At 42.9% G+C, this 13,638-nt stretch overlaps 1 protein-coding gene across 1 annotated transcript in view; it reads right to left on the bottom strand.

Annotated features, from left to right (window-relative positions):
• PKNOX2 (PBX/knotted 1 homeobox 2) overlaps positions 1 to 13,638 on the bottom strand; it is a 166,394-nt gene that overhangs the window by 43,995 nt on the left and 108,761 nt on the right. Inside the window, 2 exon segments of the mRNA XM_044668983.1 lie at positions 6,325 to 6,422; positions 7,172 to 7,301. Coding sequence (XP_044524918.1) covers positions 6,325 to 6,422; positions 7,172 to 7,301 — 228 coding nt within the window.

Below are 13,638 nucleotides of genomic sequence, written 5' to 3' on the forward strand. Positions count from 1 at the left end.
TCCCTCTGGCCCAGGCTATGATATAAGTAAGATAAGACTAGGGCTGCATACATTGTGCTGGCATTGGAGGAGGTCTTTGGCTGGACTTGTGCCTCTGCCCTTGTGGTCCCCAAACTCCCTATTAGCTATAGAGTCCAAATCTCATTTAGATGCAGTTAAGAATGTGTATCTAATATGGGGTGGGGGTAGCAGAGGGGAAAGGAAGGAGATTGTTTTTAGACCTCAAACCTCCCCAAAGGTTCAGAAAGCTAACCAAGGAATCAGGAACAAAGGAAATTGGAGGACAGCAAGATGAGATAAGAATTACAGAATGAGAAGTGTCACTGGCTAGGAGAGGGAGACAATGTGATATATAAAGAGTGCTGAACTTGCATCTCAGGTTGGCAACTTCCAGGGATGAAGTAATCTTGAGGGAAGTGACATCCTCTTTGGACTTCAGTTTTCTCATTTGTAAAATGAGGGGGCTAGACTAGATGACCTCTAAAGTCCCGTCCAGCCCTGTCATCTCTGGATCATGACCTTTAAAAGATTCCATGTCTATCCCTCTGCCTCCAGGCTAGAATACTCTAAAACTATCCCTCAAAGACAGTGATCTTTTCAATCAGAGCAATCTCCAGAGAGGATGACCTTTTAGATGCCTCCTCAAGTGACCTTTAGAAATATTTTTCCCTTAATCCAATAGAGAGTACATTGGGCTGGATGGTAACCCAGTACTGGGTTCTGGCTCTAGTTCTAACTCACAAAGTGACCTCAAACACATCACTTAACTTTTCTGAGCCTCAGTTTCTCCTTCTACAGAATGATAAAGAACACTTCCAACCCTACAAGGTTGAATGTTAAAGTGCTTCTGAGATTTCAGAACTAAAGATGCTCTAAGAACTAAGAATTGATTTACGCTCTCATTTAGACCCCTCTGGCTTTGGGGCAAGGCATTGTTTCCTCTGAGGGAGAGAATTTTTTGAGTCTAGAAGCTAGTATGGACATCATGGAGGATTTTAAAAGATTCAGACAACTCCAGAGAAATTCTAAGGCCTTTTCCAGGTGAGTAGACCCAATTTCCCTGTTTTAGTTCTGCAGGTCTCAGTTTCCTGTACTCATTCTGTCCCATCACTTTTTTTTAATTACCTCAAATATTTTCAATATTTTCTTCAATGTTTTAGGGATTTTTAAAAAAATTGCAGCAGGGTAAGTACTTTCTCTAGCAAGGCAGATTCTACTATTGTAACTGTGGACTGAAATTTGCAAAGGGGAGCAGGCAATTGGAGTTGGAAGGGACCCTGAAACAGCCCAGCAGAATGTTGCCCATTCAGAATTCCTTTTGGGAGGGGCCAGCAGCAAGAGGAGTTTGGAGGAGTCTTCTCAACTGTCACTTTACTCTTGACTGGACTGGGACCCTGGGGGGTTGGTTCTTTGGTTGGGAGGTTTTGTTTTGGGGATGGATCCTGAGTAAATTGGTCTCCTCTGTATTTTTATTAGGGATTATTGGGAGATACTACTAACATCAATTCCTACTATCTTCACGAATACCAACAAAGAAGACATTGAACAGCAATTCTCCATTCCTGGGGGAGCGGGCTTGAATGGGGGGGTGTCCCTTCCCTGATCCTGCCTGAATCCATTGATCCAGTTACTTCCCTTTTTATATTAGTTAGAAATATTTGATAGGAGACTGTAGGGGGGAAGAGAGAGTTAGCTACTGTGACCAAGTCACAGAAGGAGTCCAGAGCTGCTCTCTTGGGGAGAAGACATAGTTGTTAGTGAAGTTCATCCTTTCCCTCCTTCCTGGATTCCCCTATACCTTTTCCCCCTGTACCCTGAATTTAATTTACCATTTAATAAACCCCTGATAGTTTGATACTTAAGAGTCTGGAGCACTTACATTGAGGGGGGAGGTGTCTGATCTTGGGGCTGAGGGGCAGACCATTACCTGACTCCATCTTGAGGGGCAAAAGCTAACTTGAATTTAGGAGTGGGGGGAGGCACAAGTCTCAACAGGGCTGGCTCTGAAGGTGGGATCCAGCCCAATAGGGTCTTTACTGAACCCCAACACCTTTCTTCAACATCCCCACTATAACTTTGCCAGTTTGGGGAACCTCTTTGAGTTTATTCCCTTATAGGTCTTCCCTGGGGTGGAGATGAGTGATAGCTGATCTCACCCACTGAAAGCTAACAAGAAAAGGAGTCTAGATATACCCCTCCTATCATCAACACTCACCCTGATACACTATGCCTTGATAATCAGTGAGTTGTTATGATTTTTAAAAAAAGTTCAAATTAACCTTGACCTTATTTTCCTCCTAGACAACAAGGATGTGAGGTTGAAGTCCAGGCTAAGCAAAAAGAAAAAAAAATTCATTAGGGAGAGGAGGAGTGGAACCTTCTAGTGATGAAGCTCCTGAGATCTGAACCTAGCTAGGCTGATCCTCAGAGATAGACGTCCAATCCATTGCTGGGCTTGTATTTAAGGTATTACTAGCCTGGTCAGTGCTCTGCTGGCATGCTCCATGCTCCATAAAGGAGAATTTAGTGAAGGATTCATTAAAACCATATAGATACTTCCTACTCTACCCCCAAAGCTAGGTGGGAAGAAAATTTCCTACATTCTTTTTTTGTTTTAAACCCTCGTCTTCCTTCATAGAATCTGTGTATTGGTTCCATGGCAGAAGAACTGTAAAGGCTAGAAAATGGGAGTTAAAGTGACTTGACCAGGGTCACACAGTAAGGAAGTATCTGAGGCCAGATTTGGCCCCAGGCCCTCCAATTTCTAGACCTGGCTCTCGAACCACTGAGCTACCCAGCTGCCCCCATTCTCTTATATTCTTTAAAAAGGTCTCCCTCTTCCCCATTTTTGAGGGATCCCAGGAAGCAAATGGGTCTTTACCCTCAATCCTCTAAAAGGAAAGGAGGTAGAAGGAGCACTTAGTCACGGGCTTAGTCATCCTGGGTGTGATGAGAGAACAATAGCATGCCAGGCTGATATCTGATTCTCCTCACTGAGAAGTGAGGGGGCGGAAAGCTCCTAGGTGGAAACATACAATAGAGAAAGATTGGGAGGAGGAGATAAAAACCTCTACCACAGACTAGACAATGGGGAAAGAGAGAAACCTGTTAAGACATAGGGAAAAAGTGGAAGGTGATACACACCCTGGGGTAGATCTTAGCCATCCCTTTTTCTTTTCATCCTCCTCTTCTCTCATCTAGGCTTTTTGTAGATATTACACTAGGAGTACTGGACAGAATGAGGGCAGTGAGGCATTAGGCAACAAATAAGGAACACTAACCTCTTTCTGGGGCTTTTAGGAATCATAGGATCATAGACTTTAAAAAATGTAATTTAAACTTTTTCAATGAACAAAAATCTACTTTTCTCATCCTTCCACTGTTTCCATTGTAAAAAGACAAAACCCAACCCAACCCCACCCCCAAATACCGCAAAGCTTGTAATATGTATAGGTCAAACAAAACAAACTTCTGCATTGGCTATGTAAAAAAAATGTGTGTGTATATATATATATATATATATAAAAGTGTGTGTTTGTGTGTATGTATATATATACAAGATTCAGTCTGAATATTGAGTCTTATCACCTCACTGTCAGGAAGTAGGTATGTTTCATCATGAGTCCTCTAGAATAGGAATTGGTCATTCTGAGAGTATCACAGATTTATGATAAATTCAAAGCTAGAACGAACTTTGGAGTCTATTTAGTTGACTCCCTTCATTTTCCAGATGAGGAAACTGAGGCCCAGATGGTTAAAATGACTTGCTTAGGGTTACACAGGTAGTAAGTATTAAAGGTAGGATTTGAACCCAAGTCCTCCAATCTCAGAGCTTCTGTTCTTTCTACCATACCTTTCTAAAATGTCCTAGATTCTTTTTCCTTTGGGATTTTGCACTGGGGGGGTAATCTTTTTTAATGCAGAGAAGTTTTCTGAGCTGCTTTAAATCATAGATAAGATAGTAGTAGTTGGAGGTAGGGGGAGGATTTTAGAAACTACCTAGTTTAACCCCTTCGTGTTAGAAATGAAGTTCAGAGAGGTAAAGAAAGGGATTTGCAAAAATAGATCAAGTCACAGGGCAAGTAGAAGATGCCAGACTTGAACTGAGGTCCTAAGATGCCAAATCTGGTGCTCTTTGCACTTGCGTTACTGTCGAAAGAAAAGATAAAGAGGACTTTTCAAGTTTCCTATTAGGCAGTTCAACCCAGTTCAACAGGGCAGGAAAGGAGACAGACTAGAATTCAGGGTGCACACTGCCAGGAATACAGATTGTTCATTTGGCTGGAGCTTCCCTTAGTATTTTGTTTGGTGACTGAGTGTAATGGGGCTGCCATTAGGAACGACAAATGACATTATTGAGCTGTCCTTGAATACTGGTGGTTAAGCAAAGACTTTAGTTTCTGCCCTCAAGAAGTTTTCCATATGAAAGATTCCCTGACTTGAGCAGCAAAATGGGAATAATATAAGAAGGGAGGCCTGAGCTGAGCTGGGAAGGTTGTTGAGAGAAAGCTCCCCCGAAAAACTGGCTCAGTGGTGTCTCTGAAGCTTTGAGGTGTCAGGTCCCCAGTGATTTTTATAATCTTTACCAAATGTCAACAGAGGTAGAAACCTGTTAGGTCAGGAAGCTCCTCCCTCTCTCATTCCATGAAGTCTTAGGATTCCCCCCAACTCAGCTCAGCTTCTCTTCAAGGGCCTGACCTCTCTCTGCCAGAGAACCACAGAACTGAGAGCCTGCCACTTTTACCAAGATATGACAGGCCTGTGTGTGTGTGTGTGTTTGTGTATATATATAGGTTAAAAAGGGGGATAAGGTAGCAGCTGGGTAGCTCAGTGGATTGAGGGGCTAGAGATGGGAGGTCTTAGGTTAAAATCTAGCCTCAGACACTTCCTAGCTGTGTGACCCTGGGCAAGTCACTTAACCCCCATTGCCTAGCCCTTACCACTCTTTTGCCTTGGAACCAATACACAGTACTGATTCTAAGATGGAAGGTAAGGGTTTTAACAACAACAAAAATAATAATGAAATAAAAAGAGGGATAAGAACATAGAATAAAAGTCTATCCTTTTCATTGTGCAAGTGAAGTGTTCAAGGGTGAAGAGGAATGGGGAAAGTGGTTGAAGGGCAGGATGGGCAGCCTGGAACTCTGGACTAAGTTGGTGCTGAATAAATAGTTAATAAATTCAGTGCTGAGCCCAGTATCTGGCACATAATAAATGTTTACTAATTAGTAAATGTCTAATTGAAGATGGGAGAGATGAGATAGTTGACCTGGCCAAAGTGGGAAGGGGCTCCTGGGGAACAGGAGAGCATAAATAAAGTAGCCTGGATTCTAACCACGTCTCCTTTGAAATCTAGGAGGACCGGTTGTGCCCAGCTGAAAGCATCACTGTGCATGTGCAAGACTGGACTGGTTGGGGGCCAGAGCTAAAAGGAAGAAGACCTGCCACCTCCCTCTGCCTTAACCCTTTCTTCTCTTTGGAGCCAGGCCAGTGTTTCCTGGCTTAACCACTAGCAGAGCCTGTGTGTGTGTGTGTGTGTGTGTGTGTGTGTGTGTGTGTGATATAATGGTGCTGAGAAAAAAACATCAGCAGACAAACCTCAAATCCCACAAAGCCTTGCACTCTGCAGTACAAGGCATATAAGCCCTTCCTTCCAGAGAGACTCCCAAGAGGGGGAGGAAATGGGGAACAGCACCGGCTGCATCCCTCAGGTGACAGGAAGAATGCAGAGGGACCTGGATTAGACTGGGCTTTGCAGCTGAGCTCACTCAGGACTCTGGCTTTGGCCTCAAATGACCCTACGGGAAAGTGACTCAATCCCAATTACCCTGAGGATGCTCCGCTTCCCCCCATCACTCCCAGAGTCCATGACTACCTCCGAATTTCAGCCACTACCCCTCACCTCACCCACCCTCTCAGAGTCCAAAGGCAATGGGGAGTGGGGGAAGGAAAGGTTTCTGGGGTTTTCTAGGAAACAGATTTTTTCTTGGGAGCAGAGGCACAGATTTGGTCAGGATGGTAGGTTAGGAAGAGCACGAAGCAGAGGGCGTAAGTAACAGAGACTGAGGAGGGGAGAAAGTATTTCGGGGGAGAGAAGCATCGGCTTCCCTGGGGAAGAGAAATAGGAGGCTGAGGATTTCTGGGCATGAACATGTGAATATTATGTGAACATGCAAATACTATGTAAATGTACATCTGTCCCTTTGGAATTGTCAGCCTAGTCCTCATTTGGACCCAACCTGCAGCCCCACCCCAGACCGTGGGGAAGGCCTTGCCTCGTTGCTTTTTAACCCCAGATCGTGTCTCCCCTCTCATTTAACTTACCTGTGTGTTTTGGATCTGGATAGCTCCCTGGGGAATTGCTTGGGTGACCACCTGACCCTGGGAGGTTACCATGGTAACTGGTTGGTACAAGGCTCCACCTGGAAAGAAAGGGGACTTTATATTATCAGAAATGCCAGTGGGCAGACAAGCACGGGGTACTCTTCACAGACATATCTGTTCTTCTGGACCCCCAAGCCTGCCCTGTGTTTACATGGAGAACCTTTAGTTCAAGCCCTTGAGGTCTCTTGCCTGCTATTGACACTCTCCTGGAAAATTACAAATTTACAGGACTCAGTATAGGGAGCCCAGAGACAGCAGGGTTCTGGGAGCTAAGGTGAGGGAGTTCAACGCAGTGTGGGAGATTCGAGAGGGAGGCAGATGGTGGGAAAACTTCATAGCTGATGAGCCATTCTGGGAAAAAGTCTCTCCTTCCTGGCTGTGACTGGCTTTACTGGGGGATTGTGGGATTTAGGTCTCCATTTCTCCAAATGTGAGAATTGAGGTTTCAAGAAATTTGGCAATACTGCCAATTGGTTCATTTAAACAAGTAATACAAACTTTGATCCAAAGGCAGGATTAGAAGTTATTTCCTTATCAGGAGTCTTGTGAGGCTTCCCTGATCTAAGCCTTTTTCTAGCCAGATAATGAGCAGTCAGGCAAAGAGTGAATGACCCAATGATAGATGCCATGGATAAATTTCAGTTCTTCTCGGATTTGAACATTAGCTTTCCCTCCCAAACCTGGATTCCTGCCTGTTATCTGCAGCAGCACCATCCCCAACCCCTGCTTAAAGGTATCTCACATGTCCTTAGTCCATACCCTTTTCTTTTTCCCCTTTGGTACTCACCTGAAACAACTTGTGAATTGACCGTTGTCATGGCAATGTTTCCCTGCTGGAGTGCTGAGGCTGGGACTACAATCCCCTGGGGGTTATTGGAGACTCCTGTCATGGAATTGGGGGAGTTCTGTAGGAGGTCCTAGGTTAAAGGGAGACATTATTTGGATTTACACACTATTTCCTTAAATCCCGCCCAACACAAAATGACAAAACCCAAAACCATGGGGTAGGAAAGTTTCACCAAGCCATTCTCTATACCTCAATACCCCTGTGCCATCTCATCTTATCTTATTCTTTCCCTCCCTTCCTTCCTTCCTTCCTTCCTTCCTTCCTTCCTTCCTTCCTTTTTCTCTCCCTCCCTCCTTAACTTTTGCCTCAGAATCAGTACTAAGTATTGGTTTCAAGGCAGAAGGGTGGTAAGGCCTGAGGAATGGGAGTTAAGTAACTTGCCCAGGGTCATATAGCTAGTAAATGTCTGAGGCCAGATTTGAACCTAGGACCTCCCATCTTCAGGCCTGGCTCTCCATCTACTGTGCTACCTAGCTGCCCCCTACTCTACTTTCCATTTTCCCTTATGGTGAAAGTGTCAAAAAGATTAGCTTTAGGAATACTTAGCTAATACTTCAAACTATGTGGCTTTGGGGTGAGGGCCCCTGGAGTTAATGGACTTCAAACCCATGTGAACCCATAGTGTGACATGGCAGTTCAAAAAGCTGATGCTATATTAGGCTGATCAAATAGAGAGAAGAAGTGTCCAGAACAAGGGACACCATAATTGTGTTGCATTATGCCATGCTCAGGCTGAAGCTGGAACACTGAACTGTACATTTCAGGTAGGACATTAACAAAAAAAAGATGGCGACTGGGAAGGGGAGAAGGATGGAGACCATGCTATATAGGAATTGGGCAAAAGGATCATGGATGTTTGCTCAATCAATAACTGCCTGTTAAGTGCATACTGTGTTCAGGGCATAGTTAATTTGTAGAAGAGTATAGACTCAGGAAACATAGTCCCAATAATCAAGTTGTGAAGGGTTATCATAATGAAGAGGGATCAGACCTATTTTGCTTGGTCCCAGAAGGCAAAAATCAGAATCCTGGCCTTGCTATTTCTATAACTTTGGCTAAATCACTTATCACTTTTTTTAATGTATAAAGTGAGGGGGTTAGATTAAATGACCTCTTAGGTTCTACCTAGCCTATAAACTAAGATTACTGGAAAGATATTTTAGAGGAGTAGATTGGAGTTGGATATAAGGAAAACCTTCCTAATAATCAGAGTTGATCAAAAGTAGAACACGCTGACTTATGAGGAACGTTGAAGCTCAGAGTAATCATTTACTTCACTAGAGGCCTTAAAACAGTGACCGTTGACCACTTGTTTTTGGTATGGCATGGAGAGAATTCCTCTTCAGGTATAGACTGGATGAGATGACATTTATGGGATTAAAGACTAGGAGGAAATCTATTGTTCTTCTGACTGTAATGCTAAGGTTTTATAATTCTAAGTATGTTTTTGGGATGAGGTTGGGAAGTCAAGTCTTCATTTCTCAATTCCCTCAGTAAAAAAAAAAAATCCACGAACAAAGAGAAGAGAGCAGAATTAGGAGAACAATTAATACAATAACAAAAACATCATAAAGAAAAACAACACTGAAAGATTTCAGAACTTGAAACAATACAAAGATAAACCACAATTCCAGAGGACCCACCCATATCTTTTTTTTTTTTTAATCCTATCTTTGGTCTTAGGATCAATACAAGTATAGGTTCTAAGGCAGAATAGTGGTAAGGCTAGGCAATTGGGATTAAGTGACTTGCTTAGGGTCACACAGCTATGAAATGTCTGAGGCCAAATTGGAACGTAGATTCTCCCAATGCCAGGTCTGGTGTTTTATCTACTGAGCCCCCTAGCTGTCCCCTACCCATATATTTTGAAGCAGGTGACCCACCTCCTAGCAGAGAGCTTTAAAATACAGAATGAGATATGCATTTTTGACCAGTACAAGAATCTGTTTTGCTAAACTATGCATATTTGTTATGAGGCTTTTTTCTTTTTTATTGTTCAATTTGGTGGGGGAGGAGGGCAGTGGGAAGGAGAGATGATAAAAGATGATAAATGCATCCTTTCAGCTTATTGCTGGAATTGCCAAAACTTTCTATAGAATTTCCCCATAACATGTAGATGTGAGAAGAATCCTCCAAATAAAATCAAACAGCAGGAAAAAGAAATCAGGTAGTAGATCTAAAATCAGTTTATTAAACAGTTCAATAAACCCTGTCTCTCCTTTCTTTTTTAATTAGGAAAAGCTGTTGGAGAATCCTATATTTGGTGGGTGAGTGAAAAGGGCTTTGATGCAGGAAGGTGTTGGGGGTGTCACCTCTGAATTTTTTTATATTTGGGAGAAAACGGTGAAAAAGAATTGGTCTCAAAATGGAGAGCTCTGTGTTCTATTACAGGACAAGACACAATCTCCCTGGGCTCAGTGTCTTTGTGTGTAAAATGAAGGGGTTGGACTCAATGTTGTCTAAGGTTCCTTCTAGCTCTCTGTCCCATTTCCCCCTCCTTCCTTGTACTTCTGGTCAGATCCTTAGCTTCATCCCTCGCTGTAAGGTTTTGGTGACAGGTAAGTAGATAAGAAGAAAACATAAAAAAGAAAATTCAGTCTCCCATACAAAAATTTCACACGTCTGACCCACCTATAACTTTTGTGAGGTTCAGGTCGGTTAACTTGCAGTAGAGCATTTGGAGTAGAGGAGTAGGCAGGAGACTGGAATGCAGTTGAAGTGAAACCTTAAACTAGCTATTCCACCCTGCAGCCACAAATACTAGTAACTTCCTCAGTGGACATTGTCTAGGACCCAGGCAAAGCCATATTAAACTACCTTCCCACCGAGCACCACAGGAGCCAGGCACGACCCACAGAAGTAGAAACCACTGAAAGTAAATCTTTCTCAGATCAGTCTTGGCCTCAAATTCTCCCCTAGAGCTGCTTTTCCCCCTCCCCCAGACCAGGTCTTAGCAGCGTGGCTGAAGGAGGTTGTCCTATAAATAAGAAGCCCCAGAACAGGAGGCCTGTGAGTGCTCCTGCCCATCCACCTGCTCTGGCCCTGACTGTCTTCTCCCCTTCAAGCGGGGCTGGGAGTCAGGACTCCTGGCTTCTATTCTTGGCTCCTTTTCCTTCCTGATTTACTGTGACCTTGAGCAGAATGAACCTCAGCTCCATGCTTTGGCTTCCTTCTCTATGAAGTGTGAGAATGACCTTTTTAGTGGCACTGTAAGCATCTTGGAGGAAGTAAAAACAGAACCTTTATAACACCTCAGAGTAGATTTAAGTTCTGTGAGGCCACTTCATTTTGTCATCGTTCAGTTGGGTCTGACCATGGGGTCTTTCTTGACAAAGATACTGGAGTGGTTTGCCACTTTCTCCAGTGTCCCCATTTTACAGATGAGGGACTGAGGTGAATAGAGATTAAGTAATTGCCCAGGGTTGCACAGCTAGCAAGTTTGAGGCCACATTTGAAATCAGATCTTCCTGACTCCAGGATCAATTCTATCCCTGACACCACCAACTTACTTTGGCGCATTTCTTATATTTCTCATAATTTATAGGTACAAAAGGATATGAATTCAGAGGTGGAAGAAACTATAGAGATAATTTAATCCAATTTCCTTCTTACAGAAGAGGAAAGGGACATCCAGAAAGGTTGTCTTGCCCAACACCAGAGCAGGAGTAACAGAGTAGTAATTCAAACTCTGATCATTGGATTCCAAATCAAAATTCCCTTATTACTATGCCATTCATTACTCCTCTTGAAATGAATCAAATTGATTCAATAGCTTCCTGTTTTCTCATCATATGAAGTGAATTTGGAACAATCTATACATATAATCCATATAGATAACCTGGTCTAAGGGCAGCTGGAGTGCTGGGTAAAAGTCATTGGAACTCAAATTCAAATCTCGCCTCAGAGACTTACTAGTCATGCAATGCTGGACAAATCATTTAACCCTGTTTGCTTCAGTTTCTCATCTACAAAATGAGTTGGAGAAGAAAATGACAAACGACTCCAGTATCTTTGCCAAGAAAACCCCAAATAGGGCCATGAAGAGTCTGGACACAACTGAAATGTCTGAACAATAACAACCACCTGGTATTAGTGTGTGAGTGTGTGTGTGTGTGTGTGTGTGTGACTGTAAACATCGCTGTATGATGTCGAACAAATCACAATCTTTTTGGACCTTAATTACCTCACTGAAAAATGGAAAGATTGGAGTACAAGATCTCTCCAGTGGAGTGTATTATTTAGCCTTGAGTCTATGAACATTCTGTGCATAAATTTCATCAGTGCTTCAAAAGATCTATGATAAGGTATAAGCTCTGTGAGGGAATGGGCTATTTTGCTCCAGAGCTGAGTACTTGTCTGATTTATGCATAGATGTATATGCTCATTGACTGATTTTGTCATTGTGGCATCTCTCTGGGGAATACAGCAATGGTCTTATACCAGTGATTCCCCAAGTGGGTGCTACCGCCCCCTGGTGGGTGCTGCAGTGATATAGGAAAGTGGTGATGGCCACACTTTTTTTGTATTACATTCTATTCCGAGTTCAATAAATACTTTCATAATTTCCAGGGGGCGGTAAGTAATATTTTTTTCTGGAAAGGGGGCAGTAGGCCAAAAAAGTTCATACTATAAACCCTCTCTGTACCATAGTTTCATGAGTTGCTATTATTAAAAAACAAAGCAAAACCCAAAACCAGTATCTGGGGGTCCAATCTTCAATGGCGGGTACACAGTCTGTGGCGAGTCCTACACTGAATGTCTCCCTAGTTTGGTCAGATGTGTCAGGGCTTCCACTGCAAAAGCACAGATTGCCTGGAAGAGCCAAGGACCACTTGCTTCTACACCACAGCAAGGCAGGTATCAAGCTGGATTAGGGCAGAAGGTGCCTAGGCTACTTGTCATAAATATTCCATCTTGGGTTAGCTTCTCCATTGTAACCTACTACTGCCTGGGTCCCCTCTCTCCATTGCCAATTCCAACATACAAAGGGAAAGCAACTGTTGACTTTTATGTATCGTGTCATGGTGGCTAAAGCACGTTTCTCAGAACCATCATGGGTCAGAGGCAGTCCAAGAGGCGGTTCTCATCCTCATCTTAGAGGTAATGACATTGAGACTCCGTGAGGTGGGAAGTATTTTCCTAAGCACAGGTTAGACTCAAACTCAAGTCTTCTGACTATAAGGCTGGCATTCTTTCCATTGCAAAATGTTAGATGGTTAGCTGAAGTCAAACCAAATTAGAAAGGTAAATCTTCTGGAGGACTGAGGTGGTTTAAAAAAAAAGCATAATTTATCCAAATCATCTTAAATCTCAGCAGAAAAACTCAAACTCAACTCTTGGGCTGTCTGTCATTAGGGATTATCCATGCTTGTGCTCTGCTCAGTTTAATCAGTCACGTACGGTTCTTTGTAACCCCATGGACCGCAGCATGCCCATTCTGTCTGTGGTTTCTAAATTTTTATTTTTTAAAACTCTTTTAAACCCTCATCTTAGTGTCAGTTCTACGATAGAGGAATGGTAAGGGCTAGGCAATTAGAGTTAAGGAATTTGCCCACAGTCACACAGCTAGCAAATGTCTGAGGCAACATTGAATCTAGGTCCTCCCAACTCCAGGCCTGGCACTCTATCTGCTGGGCTCCCTAACTGCACTGTTCATGGGGTTTTCTTGGCAAACATGTCAGAGTGGATTGCCATTTTCTTCTCCAGTGGATGAAGGCAAATAGATTAAATGACTTGCCCAGGGTCCCATAGCTAGTAGTATCTGAAGCAAATTTGAATTTAGGTCTTGACTCCAGGTTCAGCACTCTGTCAACTGAGCCACCAAGCTACCTCCCCTCAATTATTAGGGAATAATTCAAAGGATTAATAGCTAACATTTACATAATTTTTAAGGTCTACAAAGCACTCTACATATCATATGTTAAATTATTTGATCCTCAAAACAACCTTGTGAAGCAAGTGTCACAGTTATTCTCATTTTATAATCCCAATTTTATAGATATTTGTATAAACCTAAAGTTAAGTGATTAATCCATAGTAACATAGCCAGTAAGTGTCTAAGGCAGGATTCAAACTCTCAACTCCAAGTCTAGCACATAGCCACTTAATTGTCAGAGCATCAACTCCTGAAAAGGTTCTCTGAGCCAGTTCATCCCAGGAAACATCCAGGAATTAAATAAAAATGAATAACATTTACAAAGTTTGTGATTCCACCATATGTAAACCCTACTCACTTTGGGCAAGTGGGCAAGAGTTGATTTGCCAATCCAGCATGCTTTCCCTAAACTCTGGCTATCTTCTCCTTCTCCCAGCTAGGCAGGGATTGTCCAAACAGTTTATACTCTGTTTGGAAGTATTAGGTTACTAAAGGCAATTCACATGGCTTGTTCTCCACAGTTTATAAGGTC

This window comes from Gracilinanus agilis, chromosome 3 (assembly GCF_016433145.1).
Source record: "Gracilinanus agilis isolate LMUSP501 chromosome 3, AgileGrace, whole genome shotgun sequence".
Classification (NCBI taxonomy): Eukaryota; Metazoa; Chordata; class Mammalia; order Didelphimorphia; family Didelphidae; genus Gracilinanus; species Gracilinanus agilis.